This window comes from Sphaerodactylus townsendi, linkage group LG16 (genome assembly GCF_021028975.2).
Source record: "Sphaerodactylus townsendi isolate TG3544 linkage group LG16, MPM_Stown_v2.3, whole genome shotgun sequence".
NCBI classification, from domain to species: domain Eukaryota; kingdom Metazoa; phylum Chordata; class Lepidosauria; order Squamata; family Sphaerodactylidae; genus Sphaerodactylus; species Sphaerodactylus townsendi.
In genome coordinates, this window is record NC_059440.1 from 24,976,005 (window position 1) to 24,992,345 (window position 16,341).

At 44.0% G+C, this 16,341-nt stretch overlaps 1 protein-coding gene across 7 annotated transcripts in view; it reads right to left on the reverse strand.

Annotated features, from left to right (window-relative positions):
* PRDM16 (PR/SET domain 16) overlaps window positions 1-16,341 on the reverse strand; it is a 404,189-nt gene that overhangs the window by 169,118 nt on the left and 218,730 nt on the right. For all 7 annotated transcript variants that reach the window (XM_048518726.1, XM_048518723.1, XM_048518722.1 and 4 more), the window contains one exon: window positions 10,451-10,501. In XM_048518726.1, coding sequence (XP_048374683.1) covers window positions 10,451-10,498 — 48 coding nt within the window. In that variant the 5' untranslated portion in view covers window positions 10,499-10,501. The remainder of the gene's footprint in view (window positions 1-10,450; window positions 10,502-16,341) is intronic.

The following is a 16,341-nucleotide window of genomic DNA, read 5'->3' on the forward strand; positions in this document are numbered from 1 at the left end:
TTCCTTGTGGGCAGGGCAAGAGCCAGATAAGGGCGGGGTTTGGGGAGGGGAGGGACCCTAATGGGGTATAATGCCATAGAGTCCACCCTCCAAAGGAGGAGATCTTGGAGAACTGCTCTCTAATTCTGGGAGGACTCCAGTCACAATCTGGAAGTTATCAACCCTATTTGTGGGGCTGCATTTGCTCCACTGTGGTAAATTTACCCCACTGGGGCAAATATCAGTTCTACAAAGCAATTTCAGTGTGGGGGAAAAAACACAGGGTGAGGCGATCACATTGTTGTCCTTGTCGGAATGAGCTCAGGCTGACTCCTGCCCTCAGCAAGAAATGAGAAACTTGGGAGATCAAATATGGCACTTCCGGTATTTCATCCAGCCCTGATGCTCAGAAGCATCACAAGGCCTTCTTCCTCATTGTTTTTAGAGGTTTCCTGGGATTACAACTGATCTGCAGACTGCATAGTTCCATTCCCTTGGAGGAAATGGCAGATTCAGAGGGCGGGCTCTATGGACTCCCACCCCTGCTGAGCTCATTCCCTTCCCCAGATTCCATCCTCTCCAGGCTCCACATCTGAATTTCCCAAGTTGGATTTGGCAGCCATAAATGCTTGAAGATTTGGGGGTGGGGTTTGGGGAGGGCCAGGTTGAGGAGAGGAGCAGCAGGAGATTTCTAGGCCCCACCTGGAACCTGAGAACCCTAGCTCAGAATCCTAGAAGCACTTTGCACATGCTCATTTATGAATAAACATCCCACGAAAACTGTTTTGAGCTGTTCTTTGCTTGAGAAATCCGCTTACAGATCTGAGCATCTCATTCATTGACCATTGACCTGAAATTTTAAGCACTGCTAGATTTTTAAAATAAACAACTGATGCCGTATTCCTTTATGCAATCTCCATTCATACGTATACAGTATATACATTTGCATCTTTTACATGGTGTGTGTGTGTGTGTGTGTGAGCACGTGGAAAGCGCTTAGCTGCTGAGATCTAACAAATCAGGCTAACCTGGGCCATTATACATACAGTACATGTATGATATTTAATGATTTCTTACTAATGTTTTAGGATTACATAGACTTAGGATTGTATCCAATTCTGAGTACATGTACTCCATTTCACACTAATGGAATGCATGCTCCGCTTGCTGTGTGCCATATTCATTTAATCGAGCAACAGTCTGTCCTGTAACAGCTTTGCCAACTCTGGGTTGGGATATTCCTGGTGATTTGGGAGTGAAGCACTAGAAAGGCAGGGTTTGGGGAGGCGACTCAGGTAAAAAGCCATAAAGACCACCCTCCAAAGATGCCATTTTCTCTAGGATAACTGACCTCCGTAGACTGGAGAGCAGTTATAATTCTGGAAGCTTTGCAGGCCCTACCTGGAGGTTATCAACCCTCTCCCACACTGACTTGAAGAAGAAGAGTTTGGGCTTATACCTTCCTTTCTCTCCTGTAAGGAGATTCAAAGGGGCTTACACACTCCTTCCCCTTCCTGCCCCCACAAAAGACACCGTGTAAAGTAGGTGGGGCTGAGAGACTTCAGCCAGCTTCAGCAACATTGCTGGGCTTCAGGCAACCCACCCCAACAGACCTCACCAGAAAGCCCAAATACACTCCCAGCAATTGATAAGTAAGGTGGAGAGGGGATTCTCTGGAAGGGATTCTCCAGTCGGAAAAACATTTTTTAAAAAAAGTGGTTTAAAGAGTGTCTAAGTGGGTAGCCACTATGGAAGGCTCCTTTTACATCTTAAATACCTGAAATTCAAAAAGCTGAATATCTATTCGGTTTTTCGGCTTTCATAAGCATTCGGCTCAGCTTTTTCGGCATAGCTATTATTCAGGGCAGAATAAACAAAAAAGCCGAATCTGTCTTTTTTGGCTTTTTTTACCAATTCAGCTTTACCAAATCACCAAGCCTAGTTCTGAACAAACTGTGACTAGCCCAAGGTCACCCAGCAATGGAATGGGGAATGTAGGGGAAACAAATCTGGTTCACCAGATAAGGCTGGGCTGCTCATGTGGAGGAGTGTGGAATCAAACCCGATTCTGCAGATCCACCTGCTCTTAACCGCTACACCGCAGCTGAGGCTTGTTCTTCTGGTCAAAGGAGCACTAGAAAAATGTCACTGTGTTCATATGCTACCAACATTGCAGAATATATTTTAGCACCTATAGTATGCAAAATGACACACTGTATACATCATTATGTAGTGGTTAGAACATTGTTCTAGAATCTCAGAAGCTGCTCAGGTCACCAGTTTGCTATCAAACGTATTGGGTCCCATCGAGCTTGTCAATTTCTCTTAGCATGGCCTCCCTTGCTGATTTGTTGTGAAGATAAAATGGGGAGGGGCATCTGTATATGCCACACAGAGCTCCCTGGTGGGAGGGAGGGATAAAATCAATGGATGGACAGATGGACAGACAGACAAGCCCTTAGCGTTCAGGTGCATACCATTAGATATGCAGTATAAAGGAGCAGCAGTGGCGTAGGAGATTAAGAGCTCATTTATCTAATCTGGAGGAACTGGGTTTGATTCCCAGCTCTGCCACCTGAGCTGTGGAGGCTTATCTGGGAAATTCAGATTCCCACACATGCCAGCTGGGTGACCTTGGGCTAGTCACAGCTTCTCGGAGCTCTCTCAGCCCCACCTACCTCACAGGGTGTTTGTTGTGAGGGGGAAGGGCAAGGAGATTGTAAGCCCCTTTGAGTCTCCTACAGGAGAGAAGGGGGGGATATAAATCCAAACTCTCTTCTCTTCTTCATATCCACCAACCTCTTATCTGCTTAACTTCCACAACCACCATGGTGTAGTGGTTAAGAGCAGAGAACTGGGTTTGTTTCCCTGCTCCTACATACAAAGCCTGTTGGGTGACCTTGGACTAGTCACAGTTCTCTCTGAACTCTCTCAGCCTCAACCACCTCACAAGATGTCTGTGATAGGAAGGGGAAGGGAAGGTGACTGTAAGCTGCTTTGAGACTCCTTATGGAAGAGAAAAGTGGGGTATAAATCCAATTCTTCTTCTTCTTCTGGAGAGAGAACGAAAATGACAATCCAGCAATTGTCATGAATGAAATTGCAACAAGGTATTGCAAAGGAATTTGCCAAGAACTGATAGAAGAGAACAGAGAAAGTTGGAGAATAGGCCATCATACACATTGGCTTTTCTTTCCCACAAATTCAGAACAGTGTAGTTATGTGGGTCAATAGAGAGCTTCTCTGAACTTGGAAGAGCTCAAGTGAAAATCTTCAGGCCAATTGTGTGTGTGTGCGCGCGCTTGGAACTGTTATTATAAACCCTGCAAAGGCCGGGGGCATCATGGCCTGGGTAGTAATTGCTCCACAAAAGACAGTTAACAGTTCTCTTGCTTCCCTCTAACTACCTTCCTGACTGCTTATTGAAGTCTGATTTCCCACTCCTCTGGGTCATCATTCATCAGCCCAGCTGATCCCAGTGGGGGAGACCCAGCGGACCTTTCCCTCTCCCGTGTAACCGGGGGCCATTTTTGATGGCCCCTTCCTCTCCAAGAAACGTCTCTGCTCCCTCCCAATGGAGTGAGCTATGTTTATAATATCCAAATAATGATTTCACAAATTATCATAATTATCAATCAATCATCTTCTTTGAACAATGCCTGCCACAGTATCAGATGGCACCAGTGACCTGTGGAGAGTTTGTGTGTGTGTGTTCGCAATGTAAACAGGGAGAGATTTATTGGTAGTACTGCTGTGGGATGGTAACTTTTTTTTCTTTTCAGCTACAAAACTGGGTGAGACTTGGAAAAATCAACGGTAAGATTTAGCCAAAGTGCTTACAGGGTAATCCAGAACAAAGTTAGTTCAGTCTAAGATCTCTGAAGTCAATGGGCTTAGACTGGAGTAACTCTGTTTTGGATTGCATTGTTAATTTTTTCCCCTGTTAAGTGTGACAAGTAACACAACTAACAACTAATTGAAAGAAAGCACAGCAACCGAAATATACATGTTTTATTAAGTTGCAGGAATGCATTGCTGGATATTGAGCTATGATTGTTCTACTGCACAGCCATGCAACTAAGGATGCCAACTTCCAGGTGGGAGCTGGTGTTCTCCAGAATTATCACTGATATCCAGATGACAGAGATCAGTTCATTGGGAGAAAATGGTGGCGTTGGAGGACAGACTGTATGATATAGCGCAGGGGTTTCCAACCTTTTTGTGCCTGCGGAACGCAGACGTGGCATGGTGGATGCAGCAACAAAATGGCTGCCACAAAATGGCTGCTGCAGGAGGCAGAGCCAGCCACAAAATGGTCCCCACAGCTTAACATCAGTAACATACCGTAGTGCAGATCCTTGTGCTGTGGGAAAGCTCCTGCCAAAGCAACATTTTTTTGCAAAGCTGAACAGTCAATCGAATCTCCAATACCCAATCAGAAGTCTTGCTGGGCAAAAAGTGACCTGGCCCCACCCACTTCTTAAAAATATGTGGCAGGCACCACAAAGGTGTTAGCAGGTGCCACAGCATCCACGGGCACTATATTGGGGACCCCTGCCAGAAAGCCTAGGAAGCATGGGAGCCCATCCCTAGGTACCGTTCTCCCCATCCCCAAATCTCAAGCCAGAGCAGACAACCCTCTTTGCAACTGGATGTTCCCAGGTGGGTGAGACAATTCAGTTGCCAGTAATGTCAGGCAATAATATTGTAATTTCCTTTGAAGCGTGGATGCAGTTTCTTGTGGAAATCTCCAACATGCTCATAATATGGAAACACACAGTAATTACTTATTTCAAGAAGGAGGGACTTGCTCTTCATACATTGAAGCCTCACAATTACTTCTGTTTCCCTAACTCCAAATCAGCCAAGGGATACTTCAAATTGTGATGCATGAGCAAACTTTTTATTTTTTTAAAAAAAATCTGTATTGATTCCCTGATTTTGCCATCTGTTTTAGACTTCGGTTTGCACTGAGTAAGCAGAATGGTCCCAATAAAAAATGAACAAGGTACAACATACACTACACATATAACATACATGACATGCTGATTTACAGAGGCACAAATTCTTTTCAAGGAAAATTTGGACCAAGAAGACACATAAAAATGGCATGAAAATAAGAAACCGTGAGTTGGAATTGCACAAAGGATAAACGGTGTCAAAACAGCGATCTGATGGTGAAACAACAAGGACGAGAAATTCAAAATCATCCCTCGCACACACATGCACAAAAGAAAAGGTTTATCATCTTTCTGATCGAGTCTCCCCCGCTGTTTGTGACAACGGTATCTTTCTGCTCCCCCCCCGGCAGAGTTCATTCTTGTTAATGGATAAATTCAGACTTGCCCGAAAGTCACAGAATAAATTTAAAGCCTTTTGCCAAACGTCTATCCTATTGGATTTTGATAAGACGGCTACTGAGCTTTAATAATGTCGCCTATCCATTTCAGCTGGCCCTTAACATGTCTCTTTATTTGTCCCCAAAGCCTCTTCAAGCTATGCCTTTTTATTACAAGTCTCTCCACTTGCTCTCTGGGGAGACAGGGTCAACAAAGAGTGATAGATAGATAACTCTATAGATTATCTCCCACAGCTGTTTTCTCTCCAGTAGCCCCTTTGGCGATTCCCTCTAAGTAAACACTGGGGGGGGGGGGACCGGACTGGAGAAAGATGCCCCCACCAGGTCTCTCATCATTCTGCCTTGAACAAAATAAAATATAAAACACAAGTCATCTGAGACAGGATCTGGCTTCATGCTTCTTCCTTCCTTTCTATATCTAACCAAAGTGACTTTCAGAGAAAAAATTAAATGCATGCAGCATTGACCCTGGCAAAAAGCCAAAAAGAAGATTCGGTTCCTCTGTTTCTCTTCCCAAGTTTAGAATTGAAACAGAGATGATCTTTAATCAAAGGCAAATACGCTACACATTACTCCTGTTTTGGCATCTTGGTGGCACATGCCGAAGGACAAGATGAATGGCACAATCTTTAAGCAACGCGCAGGCTTTGAGAACATAGCGCACCACAGAAAATAGATGGCAGATTAGTTTTGAAGAGCAGTCCCTTTCTGATGAGCATTCACTGATAGCTCTCACATCTGTGACTCAGGTTCAGTGGGCAAAGCCATCTCTAGAAATTTTAGCAGTACTGACGCAAGATGTGGAATGTGATACAAATGTGTGTTTGGAACACTTATCCACAAAAGCAGAGCCTCCCCCTCCCATTCAGTACAAATCCAAAGCATTGGTACCTATTCTGATCTGCAATTGGTTCATAGTGCATCATTTTCCCCATTCGCCGGCACTGAAATTTTGCTCAATAAGATGACACACATCTGAAACAGTGTTGCATGTCACGGAATTTCAAGAACTGTGAAGCCACCTTCACTCACGGAAGTTTTCAACAACCGACATTCATCCCACCAACCAAAGCAGACACATACATTCAGGCTGACAAACTACGCTTGAAATGGAAGGAATATTGAGAGGGAATTGTCTGAATACACACAGAAACTTGCTGACTGACCTTGGGTCAATCATACCCTCTCAGCCTAACTTACTTCACAGGGTTGTCCTGTGGATAAAATGCAAAAACAGGAGAATACCATAAGTCAGTTCGATTCCCTACTGGGGAGAAAAGTGGGGGTATAAGTGAAATACTTATGGTTGTTGGGAGATCCACACCTGGTGCGTGTGTATCCCTTGAAAAGTAGCAGAGTGCACAGAGGCTAAACACAGGGAAGCTTACCTGAGCACAAACGCGTGGTTGAGCTTGCTAGAGAGAACTTCAGACACAAAAGAAAGTCAGTCATTTGTAGTTTCTAATCTAATGAAAAGAGTATTTATTAGTGAACTCCATTCTGGATAGAAAGGTGTAGAGTTAGGTTCATTATCTATTCTAATCTAGCTGGATGGAGGCAGATGCGTAGGAGACACATCCTCTCCCTAGGTGTGGTGAAGGTAAGATGGAGAGGTTTGAGAAGAAGGCGGAAGCAAAGGAGGAAGTCCCTAAGAGTATCAGTCTACATCAAAGGGATAGACTCAGAATGATAGAGTAAAGGTGACAAATTTCTAAGTCCCTATCTAGCCACTAGCTCGCTAGTAAAAAAACCCCTCTGTAGGATGAGGCAGGAAACAGCGTAAAGTCCCTTTTCTTCCAACAATGGTAACTCAGGACATAAGAACAAGCATGTAGGACCAGAACAATGGCCCACCTGGTTTGACATCTTGTTTCATATAGTGGCCAGTCAGATGTCCCCTGAAGGCCTCCAAGCAGGACACCAAGACCAAATCTTCCTCCTATTGCTGCCTATCCTGCACTGATATTTGGAGACACGCTGCCTCTGAACATGGAGGCTCCATTTTGCCATTGTAGCAACACAGACTGATTCTGTATGAATCCACGTGGTTTCTTGATTAAGGCCAGCTAAGCTGATGGACATCCCAACACCCTTCCACAGCAAATTCCCCAACCAAGTCCCCAGAAAGTGCCCTGCCACCCCCACTCCCCATTCAGAGAGGTCTTCTTCTAGCTGTCATGTCTACTTGTTATCAAGGTAGGGCTGGAGAAGGGCTCTATCCTGTCACTCCTAAGTACAAGAAGTCAGGAAGTGACACCTCCTATGTTGTGGTGGGAAAGAGGTTGGGGTGTGCAACCTTCCCAAAGTTCTTGGGTCTCAGCAACAGCCCTAATGATACCAACCCCAGATGTGGCTCAGTGGCCAAGCACGTGCTTTGTATGTAGAAGATCCCGATCCCTGGCATCTCTGAATGAAGACTCTCAAGGAGGAGAGAAATATTTCATGTGAGACCTTAGAGAGGCATTATCACAGCCAGTGAGGAATTGGTTAGGAATCTCAACAGTCCCTTTAGTTGAGCAGCAAGCTCCTTTGCAAATAATTAAATTTAGACCTAAACTTTTTACTGACTGCTTTAACATTGCTGCCCTGGCTTTAAACTCTGACCATCCGCTGGACAATTTATCACCCCATAAACCCCTGGTAGTGTTTCTTTACAATGTGTTTAGGCTAACATTTGTGCCAAATATTACAATTGCCCTGGTTTATATTTGCAGTAGACAAAGAGGATTCTCTCGCTCTGTTTTCAGGAGGGGGAGAAATAGCAGCATCCAACTGTGAGACATTTCCCACAGATGTTAGAAACCCCCTCATCTTTGCCACAGTAAAACATTAAGATCCGTTAAATGGCCGCGCTTGCTTTTAAGGAATTCTTCTTTGCTCTCTGCTAACGGGAAGGGACTCCCTTGAAATAAAGTATCGTGGAATGCAAAAAGGAGAAAGGAAAAAAAGATAACTGACAGGAGGGTGCTGAGCCACATAGTGCGGACCGACTTCCATCTTTGTGGTAAACAAGGTTATGATAATAAGGTAATAAGCGTTTTGTCACCACATCAATTGGGATATAATAGGAACCCAATGTAGTCCAGACAAATGGCTGATGACTTATGGAGATGAATAGGGTAAAAAGTTCAGCGGCCCTGCGAGGTCATGGGATGGTCAACAGAGGGCATATCATGTGAGAACCCCTCCTAAAGTTTAGCTTCCAAATGGATTATTTATCTCCTCCTGGGGAGAGCGGCATAGACTGCAGTGGGTATAGATATGTCTATGTATCTCTTCCTCAACGGCCTCTGGAGCCAGCCACATCTAGAGTTTCACGATTCTTGGCCGAAATCCATTGGGGTGTTTTCTTTTAACTTTCAGAGTTTAGGAAAGTGTCACTGCAAGATTTTTTTCCCCAAAAAAAGACAAGATGTAGTTGCTTTCCAGCTTCAACTGTAATACTTTTCAAACAAAATCTCTCAGTGCATGTTGTCCAAGACCATGAATTTTCATAAGAAGACAGGACTCAAGATGAAATCAAGCCAACGTGGTACCGGGCAAACACACATTGTAATTATGTGGACAGAGGCCATAAAGAAACATGGCAGTCGCAAGAGTTACCTTTCACTAGTTTTAGTCACACAAATACCAACAAAGTTTTTTATAGGTGAAATGAGTAGAGTGGATTTAGTGGAATAACTGCAACTCAATTCATATGTTGACTACTGAAAAAGTTAACAATTTGGAGGGAGATTTCAAAACTCTCAAAAGGATTAGCCAAAAGTGCTATGTAATCAGTCTGACTAGTAAACCCCTGGTGAATATTAAGTAGTGAGTGTTGAAATGCCAGTTAAGATTCTGGCAAAGGTCCACATATGAGCCAAGAAAATACGTCAAGCTCTGCAAAAGACTTGTCAGAATCCACTAAGTTCCACCCATGACTCCACAGAAACCACCAAAGTAACCTCATGACTCAGCAGAAACCTCTAGGTTCCACCTGCGTCTCACTAGACTGTACCAAGCCAAACCACGGACTCATCTTAACCACCAGGTTCCATTCATGCTCTGTCTCTGAATTACCCTGCTCTACTACAGTCTGCCTCCGCCTTAGCTGCACTTTCTGTGGTACAATCCTCTGGTCTTGTTCAAATTCTCAGCCTTTTTTCAAAAAACCCAAAACCGCAAGCCCTTGACTAAATATCCCATTGGTACTCCATTTTGAAAGGCTTTGCAGCATAGCCTCCCGTTGAAACATGGACTTTACCCCAAGGAACTGGGTCATGTGACTACTACATATCCCAGTCATGACATGAGTCATGAGTGATGTTTTGGGCTTACGCTGTTGGCCCAGGTGACTTTTGTCCAGGCTCTCTGCAATGGAACTGCCCTACCAAACTCACCACCAAAAATCATGGGGGTAAGAAGATGGGAAGATTTCTCAGGTGACACTCTAGGGAACAGACCAAGTGCCCTATGGATCCCCAGTCTGAATGCCTGACAATACAGTCAGTCATCATTACACTGTGGATTGGAATACTCAATTCTAGAATGTGAGACGTGTTCCTCCTCCAAATATTAACCAAATCTCCACCTTGCACAAATGGCACCAACATTTATTGGAGATATCTGCTTTCAGTAACTAAGCATCCCAATGCTTTGCATATTTATTTAGCTCCCGCTGAGTTCAATGAGGCTTAATTCCAAGTAAGAGTATACAAGATTTCAGCATTATCCTCTTTTGTCAAGAATGGAAAGGGCTGCCTGTACAGTTCTGAGATCCAATTCATTCACTTTCACAGAACAGCCATAGACCAAAACTTCTTTCTACATCAGCAGAAGAAAATATATTTTCTGATAAAGTCTAACAGTCCCGTTTGATGCAAAACTCCCATTATCTGTACTTCATGGAAATCTTTTCTCAGTCTGATGAGTCCGTTAACTATATAAAATACACACCAACCGTATCATGCCATGATGTAAAGGATTGTTTTTGTCAGATGTACCACAAGTTCAACATCTTCAGGTCAGTCAACAGACACCTTCTGAAGGCAAGAAAGCCACCCAACCTCTTCCATCGCCAAACAGATGTGAAAGACAGCTTCAATAGGGCTGATTTTATTTTTGACCTACCTTTTTAATGCAACCATCTTGCAAAGCTGTCTCTGGATCCGTAAGCATTTGCTAAAAACAAGAAAGAAAGAACAAGTCAATGAGCAGCTCTGGAGGGTAATGAGATACTGTAAATAACCAGGGCTGATGCCTGTGATGGTAATGATGGGCACCTATAACCCATCAGAGAGCTCACATGAGTTCTGAGGCATCTGTTGACACCATGCAGGGTCACATGGGTCTCTGGGGCAATCTCTAGATCAGGAGTGTCACACATATCTCTATCAGAGTCTTCACAGAGGCACCTAACATTTTTCATGATGGTTCAGGATCATCATGCTTTCAGACCTAAATATATTCTCTGTCATAGCATCATAGAGTTGGAAGAGATCTCAAGGGCCATCAAGTCCAACCCCCTGCAATGCAGGAACACACAATCAAAGCACTCCCAGCACGTGTTCATCCAGCCTCTGTTTAAAAACCTCCAAAGAAGGAGACTCCACCACTCTCCGAGGCAGTGAATTTCACTGTCAAACAGCCCTGACATTCAGAAAGTTCTTCCTGTATTCTCTTCTGTTCCTTTTTTCTAATAACCTTTAATGTTCTGTTTCTCTTCTAACACATTTGCACAGCTGCTTTCTGGGAACTTTCTGCAACGGCTCCAAGATGCTTTTCTGGAGTTATAGTAACTAATTTGGAACTCACCGTCGACTCTGACAATTTTTTTTTCCAGCATGGAGCGCCACACAACTGAAGCCCGACACGTTCTGCCCACGAAATGCACCAGTTGAGGAGTCTAGCTCCATTTGTGTGTTTGCATGACCCAGCCTGGTAAAGGCCACCCAATTTCCTAAGTTCAAAAATGTTGGCAGGCTTTTTTCTGAGCTCAGCTGTGACAACAAAGTGTCAGATTTTAAATATGAAGGATTTCTAACCCCTCCAATGTTTTATGTTTCTTTTAATAGACACTGAAAATTGTGGTTTTGGAAAGCCGTGAAAAGTAAACAGGAGCGAAAGGTGAGCACCGAAGGAACAAAGCAAAGTTTGTCGGGAGAAATCAGCACTCTGCACCCCACGCTAAATAGTTTCGCATGCGCCGCTGCAAGCAGATGGAACCGAGTTGATGGAGCAGAACTAAGCTTGGGTGAAGGGGAAGGGGTGCCCGACTGGGCCAGGCCAAAGGCCCACGCTGTGCTGGCTGGCCAAATCTGGATATGCGCAACTGTAAAGAATGGTGTGAAATTTCTCAAGTCAAGTTTTGAGAAGGATGCAGCCAGCTCAGAGAACACACATTAGAATGCAATACTGTCGGTTCTTTCATCAATCTTTCTCGCCTGTTGAGAGAGCAAGTTGAGATCCTCTGATTTGAGCAAGGATCCTTTTTATTTATTTATTTATTTATTTATTTATTATGAGATTTATAAGCCGCCTCACCAGGGGCGTAACGAGGCAAACTGTAGCCCTGGGCAAAACCTGAGTTGTATGCCTGCAGTGGGTTGGGACTTCCACCACGACCAAATTTTTTTTTTGTTGCACCAGGTCATTTCTAAATCATCACATTATAGAATATGCCCCAACTCACAAATCTGAGCACAGCAATGGGCCATGCCACACAGCAGAAATAAAAAAATGCTTTAAAAATTTTTTTTTTTACTGTGAAAAGTGCCTTAGAAAATAACTTTAGAAAATACAACAACAATAACTTTAGCTCCTTTAAAATAAGTTCAGGAGACAGAGGGTACCAGTTCGAGGTGGTGGAAGAAGCTCCCTTAGATGGGACCCTCCTCCTTAGCTTCACAGGTCAGATATCCCTCGTGATTGAGGATACCCCTCGGGAGGGGGGGGGGGGCTCCCTTGTAGTGGGGTGATTTGGATCATTAGGAATATAGAGTTGGGTTTGTGGAGAGAGGCATGATGACCGCGATGGTGACCTTGCCTGCCTGGCGGTTGCCATGGATGTCACGCCTGCCTAGATAGGCTAGTTAGATGGTGCCAGCGAGCTCAGCAGTTGTGGTCCACATTGGCATCAATGACATTAAAATGCAGCCGGAGGTTCTGGAAGCTAAATTTAGGCTGCTAGGTTAAAGTTAAAAAATCCAGGACCCCAAGGTGGCATTCTCCCAATGCTACCTGTTCCATCGCCAAAGTAGGGCGAAGCTAGGCAAGCGAGATACAGGGTCTCAATGTGTGGGATGAGAAGGTGGTGTAAGGCAGAGGGTTTCAGATTTGTCAGAACTGGGGAACCTTTGGGACAAGGCAGGCCTGTACAAACGGGACGGGCTTCATCTTTAACCAAAGAGGAACCAGGGCTGGCCAACATTAAAAAGGTGGCAGAACAGCTTTTAAACTGATCCTGGGGAAAGCCGACAGGAGCAGAGGACCGTTCAGAATACAGTATCTATGGGGATGTAGACAGAGAGTTTTCCAAATCAACCATGACATACAAGCAAGGTGCATAGCAACAGAGGTGATAGTGTTCACCAAAGGCTAGAGGGAAAACACATAAATCCCAGGTTAGGGGACACAGACAGAATATACAAGTGTCTCTATGCTAATAGTAGCTTCTCTCACCTAAAATGGGGAGCTGGAGTACAGAGTTTGAAGAGGACATTGATATAGTGGGCATAACAGAGACATGAGGGAATGAGAAGAAACAGTGGGATGCCAGAAAACCCAGGTTACAGGTTCTAAGCAGGAAGGAGGATAGGACAGGGCGATTAGTGGGGTGGCCCTCATCAAAGGAGCATAGTCACAAAATAGACACAATGCAGGGAGTCGGACTCTAAGAAGCACTGTGGATATCAATATCAGGGGTGAAGCATAGTTTAACATTAGGGATACATCGCCCCTGACCAAAGTGCACAAGAGGACTTGAGATGGAAAAAAGAACCAGAGAGGCCAATGCAAGCAAAATGTAGTAATGGCGATTTAACCATCCCCATATAACGTGGAAAAATGCATCCCTCAGGTCATAGTAAGGAGAGAACATTCTTGATATGCTAAATGACTGTGACTTAGAGCAGATATTGTGGAACCAACCAGGGGAGAGAGGTGATCCCATCTAATTCATGGTACCCAGGACCCAAAAGGGAAGTCAGTGTTGTTGAGCCGAGGAACAGCTACCACAATGCTGTCAGATTCAGTATCTCTGCATGAACAAGTGATAACTACTAATGTAGTTACATTTGCCTTCAGAAAGGGTAGAAATTTCAAAGATGAGGGGGGGATAGTGCGAGGAAGCTGAAAGGAAAATCAAGAGAGTCATCAAACTATCCAAGATGTTTGAGGTTATTTAAAAACACAGTCTTCAAAGCTCAGCTGTTCCGCAGGGTTTGGAAAGGCGAACAGTCCAAAGAAAGCCACCATGGTTAACAAGGAGTATGTTGAGGGAAATTATTAGGGGAAAAAGATGTCTCTTTAGAAATGGAAGTCCAACTTAACTGATGAAGAATACCAGAGAGAAATCACAAATGGTGGCAAAAGAGAAGCAAGTTAGCTGTAAGGGAGACAAAAAAGAATTATGAGGAACGATGACAACATCAAGACCAAGTAACAAAACAGTTCTTCATACATCAAAAGCAGGGAAGCTTTTCAGTTAGAAGCGTAGGCCCGTTAGATGACAGGCAAGAATAAAAGGTGTGCTAAAGATGACATAGGGAGATTGCAGAGAAGCTAACAAATTCTTTGTATCTGTTCACCCAAGAAGAGGTGAGGAAATTCCTGCACCTGAACCAAGCTTCTTAGGAGGTGAACTGATGGGAATCAGCGAAGATAGTGGTAGACAAGGAAGAAGTTCTGGCAGCCATTGATAAACTAAATGCTACAAATTTCAAATCCCCTGGCCCAGGGGATTGCATCTATATCCAAGAGTTCTGAAGAGCTTCCGCTAATGAAATTGTTGATCTTCTCAATTTTAATATGCAACTTATCCCTGAAATCAGCTCTCCATCCCTGAAGACTGGAAGATGGCCAATGTCACACCAATCTTAAGAAAGGGTCTAGGGGGGGACCCAGGAAATTACAGGCCAGTCAGTTTGACATCTGTTCCCTGGTAAATTAGTAGAATCTATCATTACAGATAAAATTATTAAACATGTAGAAAAGCAAGACCCATGAGGAAGAGTCAGCATGGTTTTACAAAGAGGTAAACCTGTCTTACAAACTTACTATTAGAGTTCTTGAGGGTGTAAACAGGCATGTGGATAAGGGGGAACCAGTGGATTGTCTACTTGATTTCCAAAAGGCTTTTTGACAAAGTTCCTCACCAGAGACTGTTGAGAAAACTCAGCAATGAAGGAATAAGAAGGGCAGTTCCCCCATGGATAAAAACCCTGTTGAGGAACATGACACAAAGGGTGGGTATAAATGGGAAGTTCTCACAATGAAGAGATATAGGGAGGAACTCCAAGGATCCGCTATGGGACCAGTGCTCTTTAACCTATTCAGCAAATGAATCTGGAAGCAGGGTATGGGTGCAGTGTGTGGTGGCCAAGTTTGCAGATGATACCACCATGTAGGTGGTGAGAACCACAAAGGATTGCTATAAGAGCTCCAAGCGGACCTTGATAAATTAGGTGAGTGGCTAAGAAATGGCAAATGCAGTTCAATGTAGCAAAATGCAAAGTGATGCACATAGGGCAAAATCCAAACTTCACATACAAGGGTCAGTGATATCAGTCATGACCAGCTAACGTGGTGATTCAGTCCTGAAGCTAACGTGATTCAGTCCTGAAGCTGGCAACAGAGAGAAATTGCCTCCCTCTTCCCCTGTTACTTTGACCAGGATGACTTTGGGTCAGCCTCTCTCTTTCAGCCAGATCTACCTCGCAGAGGCTCATTCCGCACATGCAGAATAATGCACTTTCAAACTGCTTTCAGTGCTCTTTGAAGCTGTGCGGAATAGCAAAATCCACTTGCAAACAGTTGTGAAAGTGGTTTGAAAACGCATTATTTTGCATGTGCGAAAGGGGCCAGAGTTATTGTGAGGGTACAGTGAAGAAGGAGAGAGCCACGCCAGCTGCTCTGAGAAAGAAGGCACCATTAACACACAACAGGAGCAGAATCACAGAAAGAAAGGAGAGGAAAGCTGATCTCTGGTATCAGCCCTGCATGGTATCTAACAAACCTCATCATGAATTTGAAATGTCCCTGGTTTTTGGATGAAAGGAAATGGAAATTCCTGAAAATCTAGAGGAATACTTTAAAAAAAAGAAAGCCATCGACCACTGTCTCTGTGCTGATAGCTAAAAGTAGAACAGCATGTCAAACGCCATTGCAGATGGGCAGTTTTGCATTACCAGGTGCTCTTGGGGTGGGGAAGCGGAGGGACAATCCCATTCTTGCTGTCTGCTTCCTGCAGCTGAGAAGGAGAGAGGGTCCATTCTGAGTGCTTCGGAATTTGCACATCTCCGCCCCACTTCCAATAACTAAACATGTCAGGCAACACCATGCGAATCGTTTTGAACAACAGTTTACAAGCTGGCATGCTCTGTCTGCATCGAGGCCTAATTTGATTACATTCCCGGGACAGGTCAGAATAAGCTTATGTAAATAGTAATATTATCCATTCACCCTGTGTGCTCAGAAGAAAACATCATTTAGATATACGTATGCTCCCATTAAGCTATTATACAGTACATATTTATTAACTGCATTTTAACTGCATTCACTGCTGATCTGAAATATGAAGTTTGTATGCTTGGATGCATGGGGAACAAAAGATAAATACATGAGAGCAAACCAGAAAGCTCTGGACTCGAAGTGCACATTTCCCACAAGGTAAGCATAATCCTAAGGCAAATTATACCTTCTAAGCCCATTGAAGTCAATCGGCTCATAAGGGTATAACTCTGATGAGGACAGCACTGCAAATGGCCTTAGAGATTTACTCTCTCTCTTCTCCGTTTTACAGA